This window comes from Lepisma saccharinum, chromosome 10, assembly GCF_977018435.1.
Source record: "Lepisma saccharinum chromosome 10, izLepSacc3.1, whole genome shotgun sequence".
Lineage (NCBI taxonomy): Eukaryota > Metazoa > Arthropoda > Insecta > Zygentoma > Lepismatidae > Lepisma > Lepisma saccharinum.
Genome location: NC_139238.1, coordinates 64,220,332 through 64,238,560, shown reverse-complemented (window position 1 = coordinate 64,238,560; position 18,229 = coordinate 64,220,332). Strand labels below are relative to the sequence as shown.

General features: G+C 38.4%; 1 protein-coding gene across 1 annotated transcript in view; it reads left to right on the top strand.

Annotated features, from left to right (window-relative positions):
• Positions 1-18,229, top strand: part of LOC145994363 (EF-hand domain-containing protein 1-like) — a 65,446-nt gene that overhangs the window by 7,636 nt on the left and 39,581 nt on the right. The window contains exons 3-4 of the mRNA XM_083130479.1: positions 1,827-2,043; positions 17,673-17,828. Coding sequence (XP_082986605.1) covers positions 1,827-2,043; positions 17,673-17,828 — 373 coding nt within the window. The remainder of the gene's footprint in view (positions 1-1,826; positions 2,044-17,672; positions 17,829-18,229) is intronic.

The window sequence follows — 18,229 nt, the reverse complement described above, 5'->3', positions numbered from 1 at the left end:
TATTGACATTTGAGGCGGGGGTTGCCCCCTAAAACAGTTTTTTAGCCGAAACAAAAAAAACACGTATTTCTTCATTTGGGCCCGTTTATACACACACCTGCCAAGTATCATGGAAATCGGAAGGGGACACAGGGGTCAGATCCTCACTTCAATTTGTCCTCATCTTGACATTTGAGGGGGTTTTGCCCCCTAAACCCGTTTTTTAGCTGAAACATAAAAACACGTATTTCTTCCATTGGGCCCCACTATACACCTGCCAAGTTTTATGGAAATGGGAGGGACACAGGGGTCAGATCCTCACTTCAATTTGTCCTCATCTTGACATTTGAGGGGGTTTTGCCCCCAAAAACAGTTTTTTAGCTGAAACAAAAAAAACACGTATTTCTTCATTTGGGCCCGTTTATACACACACCTGCCAAGTATCATGGAAATCGGAGGGAGTCACATCCTCACTTCAATTTGTCTTCATCTTGACATTTGAGGGGGTTTTGCCCCCTAAAACCGTTTTTTAGTTGAAACAAAAAAACACGTAATTCTTCCCTTGGACCCCAATATACTGCCAAGTTTCATGGAAATCGGAGGGGGACACTTAGATAACCTCCCGTTGTAATTATTTAACACTGGATATATTATAATGTTTTATTTTAATTTGTAGAACTATAACTGTAGAACAATTGCATAATTTTTGTATAACATTTCTATCTTGTTATATGTGTTAGAGATTTCATCCTGGAAACACACATTTATGTGTGTTTCCATTTCCAATACATTCGAATGAATACATGTTCGTTTCAATGGCATTTACAAAATCACCTCTGACATGTGTGCACGAGTGTGTTAGCCGATGCGTAGCAAAGTATTTTAGGAACAACACTTGAAAAAAATTCTTGTAGGACTAACGAAAAATTTCTTTTTAATCGAAGTAATCGAAGATCATAATACCTTTTAAGGTGTGGTAATATTATAATGGGATTGAGATACGAAACTCTCGGATCCAGATCCAGATCCAAAACTTTCAGACCCGGATCCGCCGATCCGGAACTCTCGGATCCGGATCCAGATCCAGAACTTTCAGACCTGGATCCGGAATTTTCGGATCCAGATCCAGATCCGTAACTTTTGGATCTGGAACCGGATCCGAAAAATCCAGATCCATTCGGATCCGGATCCATTTGGCCATCCCTAATATAAGCCGCACGATAAAATTTGAAGGATCAAAAAGAAAAAAAATGATTATACCCGAATATATGCCGAGGGAACAAAAGAAAATTCCGGTAACCATTTACCGGCAGATTAAGGGGAAGAGTGAACACAATCTTAATAAAATCAAAGAGTACGCTTATCAAGAATTCCGACAATTTTTACAGTGCCCAGTTAGAAACAACAATGCTATTGTTCCAGTTAGAAACAACAATGCTATTGTTCCAGTTAGAAACAACAATGCTATTGTTGGATAACATTGTGCTATCTACAATGCGACCAGTTTCTACAATGCTATTGTTGCATTATCCTTATTTCAAAATGAGAAATCAGCACAATTTTAACAGCATATGATTTGATGAAATGTCATAATTTTTTTAAGATCGCAAATATAAGACTCATCCTAATTTTTCACAATTGAAATTTGGATAAAATGTGCAGCTTATATTCGGGCCAATACGGTATATGCAAATTTATTTAATTTGCAATTAGAAATGTTTATAGCAAATTTATTTTTGTCATGCTGCTGAAGATAACATTCCATTTCTGTTTAATAATCATATTTTTCTGTGGCATTTATCTCTTTATGGATATATTGTAAAATAAGTTCTTATTTCTCTCACCAGATTTGACCCCACTATGACATATGGAAGAGTGAAAACACTTCCACCTCCTCGATTTTTGCCACCATATGTATATAATGCTAATAAACTTCTAACATTCAAAGCATTCTTCAAGGAATCTGTAGCAGAATCACCAGATGAAAACCATAGAATTCGCCATGTCAACATATTGTATTTTCTGGAGGATGACACGATTAAAGTCATGGAACCAAGGATAGAGGTAATAGCTACAATATCATCATAATGTGCTATGTTTTCTCAAGAACTAATTAGAACTTGAACTAAGATGAGTGGTCATGAGAGTATTCAACATATTGGCCATATCGGCATATTTGGAAAGATACACAACTTTGTCATGGACTGGCTAAGCAGTGACATCACTAGCAGTCGATGTCCTGGATGTATGCTTCCAAACAAAAGTTTCAACCTGCTTGCTCCTACCCTTTTGCATTGAAAATGTATTGAGAAGGGGTAACTTTTGTTACAGTGACAGCAGTTAGGAAGTGAAATAGTGATGTGTATCACACACTAGTGTAAAGATTTGATTCTGGTAAATATATATATATATATATATATATATATATATATATTACTAATTGCCTAGAAATGAGCAAGTGAATAAAGAAATAACGTAAGAAAATTGGGTATTTATGTAGGAAGCATGTGAAAAAATTAAAGCCTTTGGACCATTGGTGGTTTTAGCCCATATTAAAAATAAAAAAATGAAGATATCTTACGTGGTGAAATGTGATTGTAGAAGGTTATTGTTTGTTATTGTGACAGCAGTTAGGAAACAAAATACTGATATCTATTGCATAAAAACTATAGCAATGTTCCTGTAATAAATTGTTGATGCATTTCTTAAAATTGCTACCTTCTTATCTATTTCTTCACTAACTCCTTATCTGTGAGAAATGAGTAAAATATCCAGGTATTCTCCATAATCTAATCTTTATATTGATGTATCATCTTTCTATTTCTTTAACTGCTGCCACTGTAATAAAAGTCACAATTTTGCGATCAGTTTGCAATGCCGAAGTATAGGGGCATTCGCCACATAAAATACTTTTTTTTTGGAAATAGGGTATCCTGGACACTGGCTGGCTCTGGACATGTCATTCTTAGCCAGCCTATTGTAAAACATAAAACAAAATTTCACACAAGAAATTTGAAATATGCCACACTGACATGAAGCAGAATGTTAACCAATTTAAATGAACAAGAACAAGATACAGTAATGAGTGAAATAGAACAAGATGGCCTGTAAGATTAATGTCAGTGCAGGTCTCAATGGTCAAACTTCTCACTGCACAGCTGGATATACCACCATATGTGTTGGCTTGTACACCTCTGCATTTCGAGAGTGATCATTCTGAACTTACTAGACTTAATTCCTTTTGCTTCTGTCGAAGCATCTGTGAAACTTCCCCATTTGGTCTTGTTCACAGCCATTTTCTTAATTTTGATTCTATGTTTTTTCCATTTCTAAGGCTTCTTCTTCAATTGCCTTTTTCCAGGTCTTCCTAGGTGGGCCATATCTTCGGTTACCCTGAGCATTCCAATCTAATGCATATTTCTCTGTGGATCCAGCAGGTTTCCAAAGAGTATGTCGGTCCATTTCTACTTCCTTTTTTTATCTGGGTATCAATTGGTTTTTGGTTGGTGACTTCCCATAGGTCTTCATTCGTTGTTATGCCAGACCATTTTATATTTATTATCCGCCATAGGTATCTGTTAATAAATGTTTGCAGCCTATGTATAATCTGCTTGTTCACTCTCCATGTCTCTCAAGAATAAAGCAGGTCTGACTTAACATTTGTATTGAAAATGAGAATTTTTGTATTTCTTGAGATATGTTTATTTTTCCACGTTGGGTATAGTTGTAAAAATGTTCCATTTGCTATTTTTAATTTGACGTTATCTGATCCACCATTTTTGGTGACTACACTTCCCAGGTATGCAAATGAGTCGACCTGTTCTATTTCAGTGTTGTAAAGTTTTAGCCTTCTTTATTTATGTTATTTACTTGAATGTAATCTCTTCTTGCTTTCTCTTCAACTTGTTTTAGTTTTTCATCCATGTCTTTGAATTTTTGGGCTAGGAGGCAAATATCGTCAGGAACTTTCAAGTCCTCTAAACCTATCAACTATACCCTATTGGATATATCTTCTTCTTTCTTCTGTCACACTTCTCATCACTCTATCCAAAACCAATTTTTGTGAGAGAATCCAACCTTGTCGTACTCCAGAGTTCACTTCTATATGCTCTGTAAGTTTGCTTTCATGTATAACCCGACATTTGAAGCCATCATCACGGCTCTGTGGGTTTGCACTTCAGCCTCGCGTTCAGAAGAAGTGTTATCACCTCTCTCAAATAAACTCGCCCTTTTTTGCATACATAATGATGTTCAAGTTATGACCAGCTTTCACTGATAATGAGGCTATGGCAGAGCTGTATTTACTTAATGAACTTTTTTTTTAAAATATGACTTTTTTAACAAATTTAAAATACCTCCGTGATTTTCCTTCGATCATGAGAAGAGTGATGTTATTTGGCTGAAGATAATTCAGCATTTGATAACCTGACAGAATTATTCAAAATATAAAAATACCGATTTACAATATCTATATCAATATTATTGTTGATTTTCAAAATATTTAGTAAAAACTTCCTCCCTCACTCCACTGATACTAGTGAACAAGGTGAATAATAACATTTGCATACACCAAACAAACAAGACATTCAAATTACCAAATTTAGAAAATCAGTTTTAATCTGTCTAGCAGCTGTTTATTTCTAATGACCAACTGACCAAACCAACAAATCAAGCACAAATCAAGAGAATAGAAAACTGCTATTAAAAGGATAGTAACAGTAGTCACTCAGTCCACACTTCCCTCCTTCGTACTTCAGAATTTTTATTTTTCCTTCCATGATATCTGTATTATTACTGCAGTTGCTGTACACTTTGTAACTAACTTTCCTCCAAAAATTCAACAACGTTAAATATTAAGTCTGCTTTTGTTGTGTACAGTTTTCCCCTTCATTATGATATCAACCATTGCTGAACAATTTTGTAATACATGAAGAGGTGACGAATGGAAACATCATGCTTCCTCAGTGCAGGTTGATAATTCGACTACAGCGCCACATGGATAGTTTATTTTGACCAAACTGCACTAAGCAAAGGCAATGTAAGACATTATTCAAATCACCAATTTCATGTTCAGTCCCTCTTTTCCCTTCTTTCTTGCCCCTGCCATACTCGGAACAGTGTGAGAAGAGGAAAGATACCATTGATGTTTCCCTTTTCTTTTCTTTTTTTTTAAAAAAATCTTCAATTTGCAATGATGTGAGGATTTCATCGACTGCATCACACAGTCTCAAAATGGAACAGGATTGAAACACTACATTCCAGCACATGATTGCTGGTGCTAACACACGCACTGGCTGTGTGACTGAAGGCCCTAATAATGCAAGACAGAAGACCCATTCGCTCTTCTCTCCATGCCTGCTGGGTCATTCCATGTCAAATGAACCAATTTTAAAATAATTAGTTGCAAGACCATTTTAGAAGAATTCCATTTTTAGTACATACGTTGGTACATGTTTCTAGATATCAAAACCAATGTTCAAAAAAAATTGTTGTTTTTAGTTCTCCTGGGGTAGCCATTTTTCCAAAATGATGCATGGATTTTTTGCTCATGTAGCACTTTTCAGAAACCATAATATCTCAAAAACCATTAGTTAGAGATAGAGACCTGAAACAAAATTCATTTTGTAGCTAATAAAGTATACTTTCTATGATATTCAAGTACGTTTTGCTTAAAATTGCATCATAAGTACAAAAATTATGGTGGAAATTGCGGTAACAATACTAAAAAAATTGGATTTTTAAGCCCGATTTTTTCAATGAAGGGGTTTAGTCTAAGGTACAGCGCCTTGAATAACGTAGTGTGGAAAACGACCCAAGAAACTGGTTCCCCAGACGGATGAGAAACATAGATGGCAGTGCGATCAACGTCGGTGCTAATTTTCTTATGAAAGTAATGCGGCTTTGTTAGTTTTTGGAATATATTATGTAGATTTGTTTGTCTTGAAAGGCGGTACGTGAATTGATGGAAACAGTTATATTTGTGGAGTGATTTGCAGTCACGAAATGACATTAATTTGGAAAGAAAAGTAAAATAAAATTAATAAATAAATAGCATGCGTAACACAAGAAGAAACATCGCAAAGTGATTCCGGACGTCAGGTGTTGGATTGTGTCCTAGAGTTTTATTTTTCTATGTTATTAGAATATAAATAGTATCCTGAGAGATATTTCATACAGAGGCGACAAACCACAAGTGTTGCTTGGAAGCGAGCAGTCCGTAATCAATGCAGCCTTTCAAACAGTAGGGACACAAGCTCTGACTACACAGTTTCCTCAAGCAGATTTTACACCAAAGCGACACGTGACAAACAATACAAGGATTTCAAAGTGACACGGGTCCTTCGGTCCAAGGCAACTTTCACACCGAAGCGACACATATTGCTTGGAAACGAGCCAATCAAGAGCAACATTTCACATCGTAGCGGCATGACGGGAACCACAGGCCAGCGTTCGGTTTGTGAAATCCTCAAGCGTTAAGTGTCGCGTGCCCCTTGTCGCTTTGGTGCGCAATCTCCCTAAAGCAAGACACCCATTGCATCGCGGATGCGTGAACAACAAACCACGGCAACATGTTGCAAGCTATTGAGGAAATGGCTCAGTTTGAGCGACGCACAAGCGACAAAGTGACACATGTGACTTATCGTGTCGCCTAGATCTGTTGTTGTAATGTGCGGTTTTTCGTGTCGCCTATCTGTTGTTCGCACAATTAGCAGTGAACGCTTGCCAATAGACTGAAGGCACCATGTCGCTTGTCACTTAGTTGGGAACTCCCCCTGTAGCGCGTCGCTTCGGTCTGAGCACCATTCCTTTAAGGAGCTTTCCGACCGAAGTAACAAGTAGCACGCGAATACGCCATATGAACGTGTTGTTTGTTGTTTGGACCCTCATGTGCAATGAATGCTATTTTACAGTCTGGAAGTGTGTGTCACTAGTGTGACAGTGTGAACATCCCATGTCGCTTGTCCCATTGGTTTGAAAGTTTCCTTACACTCATGTCGATGGCACTAAGAAAGTTTTGTGGGGTTCCCCTTGTCGTTTCATGGAATCATCATTATCATCATCGCCGCGATTAGTTTAAAGCGGAAGAAAAGAGACAGTAAATATCCAAAATACAAATGCTTCAGTGTGTATATCTTTAAAAGAAATGATGATGATGATAATAATAATGAACCTAATTCATACACAAAAATTTAGTTGCCAAGAACATTCCACGCATATTTTTCTTGTTACCCTGCCCCCGTGTCAGGGCAACAGTGTTTTTTTTATTCTTATTGAAATATTTATTAATGTTAATTAATTAGGTAATTACATGTATAAACATATATATGTGCGATTAGTGTAAATCAATTTATTTTGCATTTTTAGGTTCGTATTATTTCATGTATGAATACCATGTAACTCTCTGTTCTTTCTTCGTGTTTCGAACGTTCAGAAGAAAGGCGGGCAGTTTAGCTGTTAAAGATTAAAAATTTTGAAAAAAGGGCCGTTGGCAACAGACGCCAAGAAAACGTATATAAACTCCCAGATGAGAGTAGGGGAGGTCAGCTGTTGGAACTGAGACTTGGAAGGGAGAGGCTGTTTTTGCTTCGGTTAGCTAGGACCGGAGGACAGGTCTCCCGAAACGGATGCTGTAAGAGATTGGATTGCCAGGCAAGCTAGTGCCTTGGTGTCCAGTTTACGGGTAAAAAGGTAGTTTGTACTGGATGTTATTTTGAAGTAATTACGGTGCGCCGGGCAGCCTAGTGCCTTGTCACCGTGGAGGTTGAGAAATGTACACGTCGGGCGAGCTCGCACCTGTTAAGACGTTTCTTGGAGTAACGCGAGTCTACCTTGTGACAAGCGTACTCCAGATGTAATTCATGAAATGTAAAGCATCCAGGTACAAACAATAGAGATTCCAACATCAAAATTAGAGTTATGGCCCGATAATTAGAGAAATGAATGTTCGGATACGACTTGTATATACTTTAAATTTTACGTTAATTAAACTATAGAAAATATCCAAAATTTCAGTTTTTAATTTCACAAAAGCTGGACAAGGTAATTTATCCCCCTGATCATAAAGGTTTCGCAAAGGTTATCCGTTGTCTCTTGTAGTTAATTATATAATTATGTTGACTTGTAGCAACCCACGTGCATTGTCGTACAAAGAAAGATACCCCTAGACAAATCAGAGCCGAGTACGAAGTGCACCGAACCTCGAGTGCAGAGGTAAAGAGTGTGGGGGGCCAGGCGAGTAACATATTTATTTGTGGGCTCTGTCCGGAATTTAACATTTATTTGGGGGCTATGTCCGCGATTGAACTTATTCCTTTGAAGGCATGTCGCAGGATATTGAACGAGATTTTTGATTTGAAAGTTAAGGAGAGAAACGGACGAGGATCGAACCGATGATCTTGCGAAACAGAAAAGGGGAAGTTACAAGAATGTCGCTTGGTAACTCGAGTAGGTCCAGCACGACCGCGTCAGAACTTTCTGTTGTTGAGGAACAGAGGTGCGTTCCAAGAGTGACAATGGAGGAAATTCGTTTGCCGCTTCCGACATTTGAGGGAAATGTAGGGAAGGAAGATGCTTTTTCGTATCTGGATAGGATTCAAGATTACGCGAGAACGCTGAAAATTTCTGAAGATGATCTGAAGCAGTTTATTCCTCTTTCGTTGCGAAATGAAGCGAGGGAGTGGTTTTTGTTCACGGAACCGTTCGGTGATTTTTCACAATTCAGGCATAAATTCTTGCAGGCTTTTATTTTTGTCTGAAAGGTTTCAACTTGCTAACGAGGGATTGGCGGAATACGTTTGCAAAGTTGACAGGCATTTTAGTAGGATAAGGAATTCGGCTTCTGCGCAGGAGAGAATTGACTTTGTGAAGTCGCACTGCAATCCGGTATTTAGGGATTATTTGTACAACAAGACATTCACTTCTATGAGAGAAATGAGCGAGTACGCCTTGGAATTACAAACGGAGTTTTTGGAAAGGCAGAGATTCAAATCTTTCGTTTCAGAAGATGAAATTCGCAGCTGGTCTTTGAGAAAGTCATTTAACCAGGAATGCGAAGAGGAGAGGGGGAGAAAGAAATCTGATATTTTCTTGGACCCTGTGAGCATTGGTTTTGACCGCCCGAAAGTCGAGCGCTTGAGGGCTGAACATGTGGTTTCACACCCTCCGCCCTCGCGGCTTGCGGTGAGGGATGAAAACAAACAGAACCGCTTTTCGAAGGAAGATTGCCAGAGAAATAAATTATGCTACACTTGTGGACAGAAAGGTTGCAGAGCTTCAAATCACCGTAGGGAAAACAAGATAAATGAACGTGGGAAGGAAATAACAAAAAACTCGTAAAGTCGCCACGAATTTGTCAAGTTCGTGCCGTGGAAACTGCAAACAATGTAAATGTAAAAAATGTAAGGGAACCTATCGTTTTATGCAACGTGGCTAACGTGGAAGTACACGCATGTATTGATACGGCGTCGTCCAATAACTTTGTGTCTTTGGAGGTTTTCGAGAAAATGAAGACAAATGGAGTGAAATTGAAGGGTTGCAAAACGAAAGTAATACTTGCGGAAGGAAATGTGGAATCTTTGGGGAGCGCTTACGTGAATATTAAGTTTCATGGACACAAGGCTCGGGATCAGATATTTGTGTTATCTAATGCTAATCATGAAATGTTAATGGGAAGGACATTAATGGCTAAGCTGGGACTTATACCCATGATTCATCGTAACGGGTGGGCAATTGAGCCTGATCTTTCGAAAATCGTGCCTTTTGATTCGCCGCCTACACGTGACAGCGTTGATGCTGTTGGTTCTAGGGGACTGGGTTCGACCGCGGATGGAGTCGAAGCAGTCCGAGAGAACGTTTCTGCTTGCGGAGCGGAGACACGTAGCAGCGACATCAAGGAGGAGGGGGTTGACGAAGAGAGAAGGATTGCCATGCTGATGGAGGGTACCGATATCTCAGAGGAAAACAAGCCGAAATTGATTGCCATACTGAGAAGGCATATTGATGTTTTTCAAGATAAACCGGGATTAGCAAAGGATTACGAGGTTCGTTTGGATGTGAATAACGAGAAGCCTTTCCGAGCGAAACCTAGGCCACTTTCTGAGCAGAAGCAGAAATTCGACCGGAAGCAGAAAAGGAAAACGGAAGCGATGTTTACAGATGCAGCTGGCAACACTGTAAATGGAAGACAGACGGACGGACAGACAGAAACTTCGCCGTCCGTAGATCTTAACGATAAGGAAATGTGGAAAGGAGAACAACAGAGTGATCCTTACTTGTCGAAATTAATTGGATGTTTAAATGGAGAAGAGGTTGAAATAAAGGATTCTCGAGAGAAGAGAAAATTTGACTTTTATCTCCAACATTCCTGTCTCGACGATGATGGACTTCTTTACCGTTTCGTTGACGAAAACACTGGACTTTATCCACCGTTTAGCTACAGATTGAAGCTGTGGGTACCAGAGAAGTTGAAGAGTGAAGTACTTAAATCTTCGCATGATGATTTATTATCTGCGCACTTAGGACATGGAAAGACATTGTTTAAGGTCCTAGAGAATTATACTTGGGACGGAGTAGTCAAAGATGTCAGTAACTATTGCAAAAGTTGTATCACTTGTCTTCAGTATAATCCTGACAACAGCAGAAAGATGGGATTTATGAACTCGAGGAAAGCTACTGCGCCTGGATACAAAGTGTTTCTGGACATTTTTGGACCACTGCCTACAAGTACGAAGGGGAGATACAAGTACTGTTTAGTCATTCAAGATGAGTTCTCAAGGCACATTACTTTGACACCGCTTAGAACTACAACGGCGAGGACGATCTCGCAAGCATTCTTGAAGTACTGTTTTCAATCAGGATTTCCGAAATACGTTGTCAGTGACAACCAGAGTGTATTTCGAAGCAAACTGTATTCACAAACGTTGCGTTCTGTGAATTGCAAGCCTGTCTATATTACGCCATATAGACCGAAGGGAAATATATCAGAAGCAGCGATTAAGATAATCAAGCAAGCACTTGGGAAGTTCTGCAAGGAACACTCGTCGTGGGCTGAAAACTTGGACGCGATAAGTTTTGCCATTAATAATGCAACGAATTCAATGACTGGATTGAAGCCGTCATTTTTGTTCTTTGGACGTGATTTGTACACACCGTATGACACTCGGAAAATAGAGCTTCAGAGGGAAGATGGAACCGGGGAGGACGTCACGGCGGAGAGACAGATGGATTACGTCATGCAGTTAAAGGAAAGAATGGGCGCGGCTTTCGAATTTGCAAGAAAAAAAGAGGAAAAGACGAGGCAAAAGGCGTCAAGGGCCTACAATAAGGGCAGAAGAAGGGTTAATCTTCGTGTAGGAGATCGAGTACTGCTTCAAGAGCATAGAATTTCGTCTGCTTTTAAGAAGCAAACTGCGTGCTTTTTCCCGAAATTCAAAGGGATCTACAGAATTCTGAATTTCACTACTCCAAATAATGTTGTTTTGGAAAAGGAAGGTGAGGGGAAGAGAGTTCTGGCTAACGTTGACCAGCTGAAGGTTATTCCGAGAAGAAATTTGAGAAGTGTGAGGGAAAGCACTCGTCCCTAAATTCTACCCTGAGAATCCATCTCAAGGGGAGGGGGTAGAAGGGCTGTGAAAAATGATGGAAAAGAAGCCGAAAAGTCGACTTCTAGTTTGTACAGTAGTTAATTAAGTTCCTGATTTATTGTCGTTACACATTTGAGTTCTGGTAAATTTATTTCATGTGAATATAAGATTTTAAATTACGGACTGTTGTATTTTATGTTATGTCAACCTTTTGCCGATAAAGGGTGGTGACAATTGTGAACACGAGGACATGAGATTTTATCGCTAAGAGAATGCTGAAGGATGGCAGTTCGATGCCCGGAAAAGGAAGGGAAAGTTTCCTTTTCGATGGAAAAGCCATTTTTAATTAAGGTCGTGTGATCGAACGATAGAACCTTGGAAAGCATTTGAAGCTGAAATTCGGCAGGAGTCGAACCGAGTACCGCAGAAGTCCCAGACGCAAGGACTAGGGGACTAAGGAGCCGGGGTTCTTCGGATGGACCGAGGAGAGGCTGAGTCGACCCTAGAGTGGGAGCCGGACATGTTCTTTGGAAGGTGGAGGAGCTGAATCCGTCTGCACCTAGGAGCAGTCCTGATGACCAGATGACCGAGATGTCCAGGAGGTTACAGGATTCCGGAGGAAGAAACAGTGTGGAAATAGGATATTTAGTGCAGTGAAATCGAGACTCTTCTTTTTCAGAGAGACGTTTTTGACGTGTAGTGAAAATAACTTTTCAGTGAACTTTTTCTTTTTTTTCAGATACAGTGCTTAACTTTTCTCAGTGACTTTTAGACAATTCACACAGACTGAAATTTAAATTTCAGATTGAATTGTAACGCTGGGGAGGGGGAATCTGTTACCCTGCCCCCGTGTCAGGGCAACAGTGTGTTTTTTATTCTTATTGAAATATTTATTAATGTTAATTAATTAGGTAATTACATGTATAAACATATATATATGTGCGATTAGTGTAAATCAATTTATTTTGCATTTTTAGGTTCGTATTATTTCATGTATGAATACCATGTAACTCTCTGTTCTTTCTTCGTGTTTCGAACGTTCAGAAGAAAGGCGGGCAGTTTAGCTGTTAAAGATTAAAAATTTTGAAAAAAGGGCCGTTGGCAACAGACGCCAAGAAAACGTATATAAACTCCCAGATGAGAGTAGGGGAGGTCGGCTGTTGGAACTGAGACTTGGAAGGGAGAGGCTGTTTTTGCTTCGGTTAGCTAGGACCGGAGGACAGGTCTCCCGAAACGGATGCTGTAAGAGATTGGATTGCCAGGCAAGCTAGTGCCTTGGTGTCCAGTTTACGGGTAAAAAGGTAGTTTGTACTGGATGTTATTTTGAAGTAATTACGGTGCGCCGGGCAGCCTAGTGCCTTGTCACCGTGGAGGTTGAGAAATGTACACGTCGGGCGAGCTCGCACCTGTTAAGACGTTTCTTGGAGTAACGCGAGTCTACCTTGTGACAAGTGTACTCCAGATGTAATTCATGAAATGTAAAGCATCCAGGTACAAACAATAGAGATTCCAACATCAAAATTAGAGTTATGGCCCGATAATTAGAGAAATGAATGTTCGGATACGACTTGTATATACTTTAAATTTTACGTTAATTAAACTATAGAAAATATCCAAAATTTCAGTTTTTAATTTCACAAAAGCTGGACAAGGTAATTTATCCCCCTGATCATAAAGGTTTCGCAAAGGTTATCCGTTGTCTCTTGTAGTTAATTATATAATTATGTTGACTTGTAGCAACCCACGTGCATTGTCGTACAAAGAAAGATACCCCTAGACAAATCAGAGCCGAGTACGAAGTGCACCGAACCTCGAGTGCGGAGGTAAAGAGTGTGGGGGGCCAGGCGAGTAACATTCTCCCGTATTATTAACGAAAGTATGACGATAACAGGACGTGGTCGACTGTCTAGAATGTTCGTTAATATCTTCGCGATCACTGTACCAAATATCATAGCAATTATCACATTCATAGAAATGCTTCATGTAAAGGAATCAGACGTTGCAGCGAAAACTCCATTTACTTCCATTATAAGCAGACGAATACCAAGCACCACGTTCAACACCAGCTCCTCTAGCGGATCATTTTCGAGTGGAACCAGCCAGAGTGCGCAGAACTGTGCCGTTTTCCACACTATGTTATTCAAGGCGCTGTAGTCTAAGGCTTGATTTTTTCTCATGTGTAGACCTGCCTGGAGGGTGTCTGTAAATAAAATATCAGTGCTTAGAAATGCAACCCTTTTTTGCAGCATGGACTCAAACATGGCCGTTCATTGAATTTTGACAGTTTTCAGGGTTAAATATCTCAGATGGGTCCTCATGAAACATTCTGAAATTTGGCACAAAGGAAGCCCTGCATGATCCTAACTCACAGTAAAAATCTCAACTTTTAGATTCAACTCGTTTTGGTCAATATGAGGTAACGTATGTCACCTAATTTCTGATGTTGCGAAGTAAGGTTAAACTACATACCATACTTAGAAAAATGAAGTCTTTTCTTTTTATTTTTTAAATTTGGGTTAATTAAAGCCTCAGAAAATATAGTAACATAAGGTTTTAATACTTGACTTACCAGAAATTGAAATTACAAGGTATGACAATTGAAAATCTGGGACACCCCATTACAAAAGGTTTGATTTATTAGGTACCCACGACCAGTTGGTATTGTCAGCTCCAAAACTGAGCTTCTCCCACATTTTTTAAATGTAGCAGTACATGCAGCTTAAGATAGGCAGTGGTATGGCCAGGAATTACGAAAGGGAGGGGAGGGGGTTTACATATATTTTTTTAGTATACAGTCCTGTTTTTGCTACATTATCCTGCCTTTGACGTAATTGTTTATGGAATACTAGGCCAAAGGTATTGGGTTATGACCCCCACCAACCCCTCCTTGGGCACTCCACAGAAGTAGGCTATTTATTTTGGAGGGTCAAAGCTGGTAGAATATATTATTTTTTTGTTTCCTTTATTTTCCAAGTTTTTTTTTTCTCAAGAAAAGACATTTGTTGAATTTGATGCAAATCATACACATCAGAAGATTCAGAGACATGTTTTGATAGGATGTGAGGCAACCCTGAAATTGATCTGTGCATGGACAATCTCTGCTGTCTTTCTTCCTTTGCCTAATGTGCCGAGAGTAGTGACTTGTGAATGTTCTAATGGAAATGGAGTGTCCTGTAGAATTTTTAACCGGAGAGGACTGTCATAAATACACTTTTGGTAAGGTTCCCAAAGACCTAATTAATCTTAACGAACTCGGTGAAAATGATAAAACACTTCTTAGGTCAAGACTACAGGTGGCATGCCCACCATGGCTTAGAGACAATATGGAAATACCATTGAAAATAGTTTTTTATATGTTGTGATCTTCAGAAGTACCACTTAAAGAAAAAGTTAAGTAAGGGAATTTTTAAAATCAATTTGCATCATATGGTAAGGCCAAAAAGTGTCAAGTAAACCTTATACCAGTTAAATCAATATGCCTGACATGTTGGAGTAAAATTTTCATATCTGGAGAAAGTGACTCATTTAAATGCCAGAATGGAATTGAAGTCTTTGTGCCAACCCAAGAAAAACTAAAGGAAATGCGTGAAGTCTGTTCTGTTTTTGATGTATCTCCTGTTTCAAAACTGAGGAGGCGGATTGCAGAAAAAACAATAAAGTGCTCTTGCTCGAAAAACTATTCACATCATACAAGGAGTGCAAAGGAAACTGCAAAGTTGCTTTTCACAAAGCATTAGAACTGAAGATAAGGAAGCAAATGTGACAATCCTTTACGTGACCAGTACAATCATATAATGGAAATTATAAGAAGAAAAATGTAAATTAGCGAAAACCAATGTTGAAAAGGTTGGAATCATCAGTTTGATTGCTACCACTTCATGGTCAAGAAAAAATATATGTGATGAACTGAAGGTTTCTGATAAGGAACTTAGTGAAAGAACAAAGAATTCTGCCTGATTTGACAAAGAGAATGAATAGGAAATTGGAGCTGAAAACACCAAATGGTCATGGGTACCTAATAAATCAAACCTTTTACAATGAGATTTTGCAGATTTTCAATTGTCATACCTTGTAATTTCAATTTCTGGTAAGTCAAGTATTAAAACCTTATGTTACTATATTTTCTGAGGCTTTATTTAACCCAAATTTAAAAAATAAAAAGAAAAGACTTCATTTTTCTAAGTATGGTATGTAGTTTAACCTTACTTCGCAATGTCAGAAATTAGGTGACATACGTTACCTCATATTGACCAAAACGAGTTGAATCTAAAAGTTGAGATTTTACTGTGAATTAGGATCATGCAGGGCTTCCTTTGTGCCAGATTTCAGAATATTTCAAGAGGACCCATCTGAGATATTTAACCCTGAAAACTGTCAAAATTCAATGAACGGCCATGTTTGAGTCCATGCTGCAAAAAAGGGTTGCATTTCTAAGCACTAATATTTTATTTACAGACACCCTCCAGGCAGGTCTACACATGAGAAAAAATCAAGCCTTAGACTGAACCCCTTCATTGAAAAAATCGGGCTTAAAAATCCAGTTTTTTAAGTATTGTTACCCCAATTTCCACCATAATTTTCATACTCATCTTGCAATTATAAGCAAAACATAGTTGAATATCATAGAAAGTATACTTCATTAGCTACAAAATGAATTTTGTTTCAGGTCTCTATCTCGAATGGTTTCTGAGATATTAAGGTTTCTGAAAAGTGCTACATGAGCAAGAAAGCCATGCGTCATTTTGGAAAAATGGTTGCCCCAAGAGAACTAAAGACAATAATTTTTTTTGAACATTGGTTTTGATATCTAGAAACATGTACAAACATATCTATTAAAAATTATTTTTTTCTAAAATGGTCATGCAACCACCATTGGATCGTTTGGCATGGAATGACCCTGCTGTTGCGATGCCAGGGGTCCCGGGTTCGAATCCTGGCCTGGGTATGGATGTTTGTGAGTGTTCATTCATCAATTTCATCATATCACCCCTCATCCTCATCTTCACAAATTAGCCAAAAGTGGCACAAAAAGTGAAGTAAAATAAAGCAAATCAATCAATCAATCAATCCATGCCTGCTGCATGGTAACAGTAGTAAAACTAACACAATTTGAATTGTGTCTGAGCATGCCACGGTCTATGCTAAATGCCATGCACTGGTGAATCGAAGCAAATGACAGGTGAAGCAGCATGGGAACATTTAATGTTTTAAAGGAGATTGTGTTCAATGAATACATGTAATAAAAATTAAGTTATTAAAATGTATTTGGGTGTGCACATGCAATTGTGCAAATAGGCAGATGCCGCCATTGCCATATTGTTCTAGCAATTTCCAGATAAAGTTCCTATTCAATGAATCGAATGCCTTTTCAAAATCAATAAATGTCAAGTATAGGGTGGTCTGCCATTCTGCATTCTGTTCAAGGATAATTCTTAAATTACAATGTTGGCAAAAACCAGCCTCTTCTTTGCGGAGACAAGTCTGCACTAAGTTCTTGATTCTGTTTAAAATTATCCTGGAAAGCACCTTGCTTGATACACTTAAGAATGTTATTCCTCGCCAATTATTACAATTGTTGGTGTCTGTTTTCTTCAGTGTTTTAACAATTAACTCTTAAAACTCTTAATTAATTAATACTTTCTATTCTGTTGGGACCTTTTCTTCTTCCCATATTTTCTCTATCAACAGATATAGCATGTCAGTGGTGGTTTCAATATCTGATTTAAAGATTTAAGGAATAATACTGTCTATTCCCAGATTTTGGGTGCCGACTTATCCTTCGATCTGATGTATCTTCCATTACAAATTCTTCATCTTATTCTTCTAAAGATAACCGAATGCAGGCTTGTATGGCCTGTCATACTGCTATGGTGTGAAACGTTGCCGCTGATTGGCTCATCCCCAAGCGACACGTGTCACCTGTTGCTTGTCGCTTTGGTGTGAATTCAGTGTCAGACTATGCTTGAATTTACTGTCTCTATGTACAAGATAAACCTTTATTAGCCAGATTACCTTAAAAAAATTTAATGGAGTGTTGGAGCATTAACAAAACTTTTACACCAGTATTATTACATAATGTAATGTTTCATTTACATTTTCTTTCCTTACCAGAACACTGGATTTCCACAAGGAAAAATCTTAACAAGGAGCAAAATTCCAAGGAATGACTTTGGAGATTTCTGGAGCTGGAAAGATCTTAATATTGGAATAGATGTTGCATTTTATGGGAGGGTTTTCCACGTAGTGGACTGTGATAAATTTACAAAGGTAACAATGTAGTTCTCATCCTTTGCACTAACAAATGCTAGAAATTAGATTGTTCATATTTACTCACAAACCATATTGTTGGCAAGTGTAATATTACATGTAAATGAGAATTGTCGTTAATGATGAATATTGTTTAATGAATACCTTTGTAATGTTGTTCATGTATGATGTACCAACATTAAACATGCATAACAAATTTTGAGTTTTCATGCATCGTAATCTGACAAAAAGTTTCTGAATTTATTCCACAGGGTGTCCCACATAAAACGAGTATGCCTTAGTGAACATTACGTATGATGCATACAAATTTTATGTGGGACACTCTGTATTTTTGACATGTGTACATCTTATCACTTTGCATTTATTAAAATTAATTAACATGCCATAGTTTTCACATCATA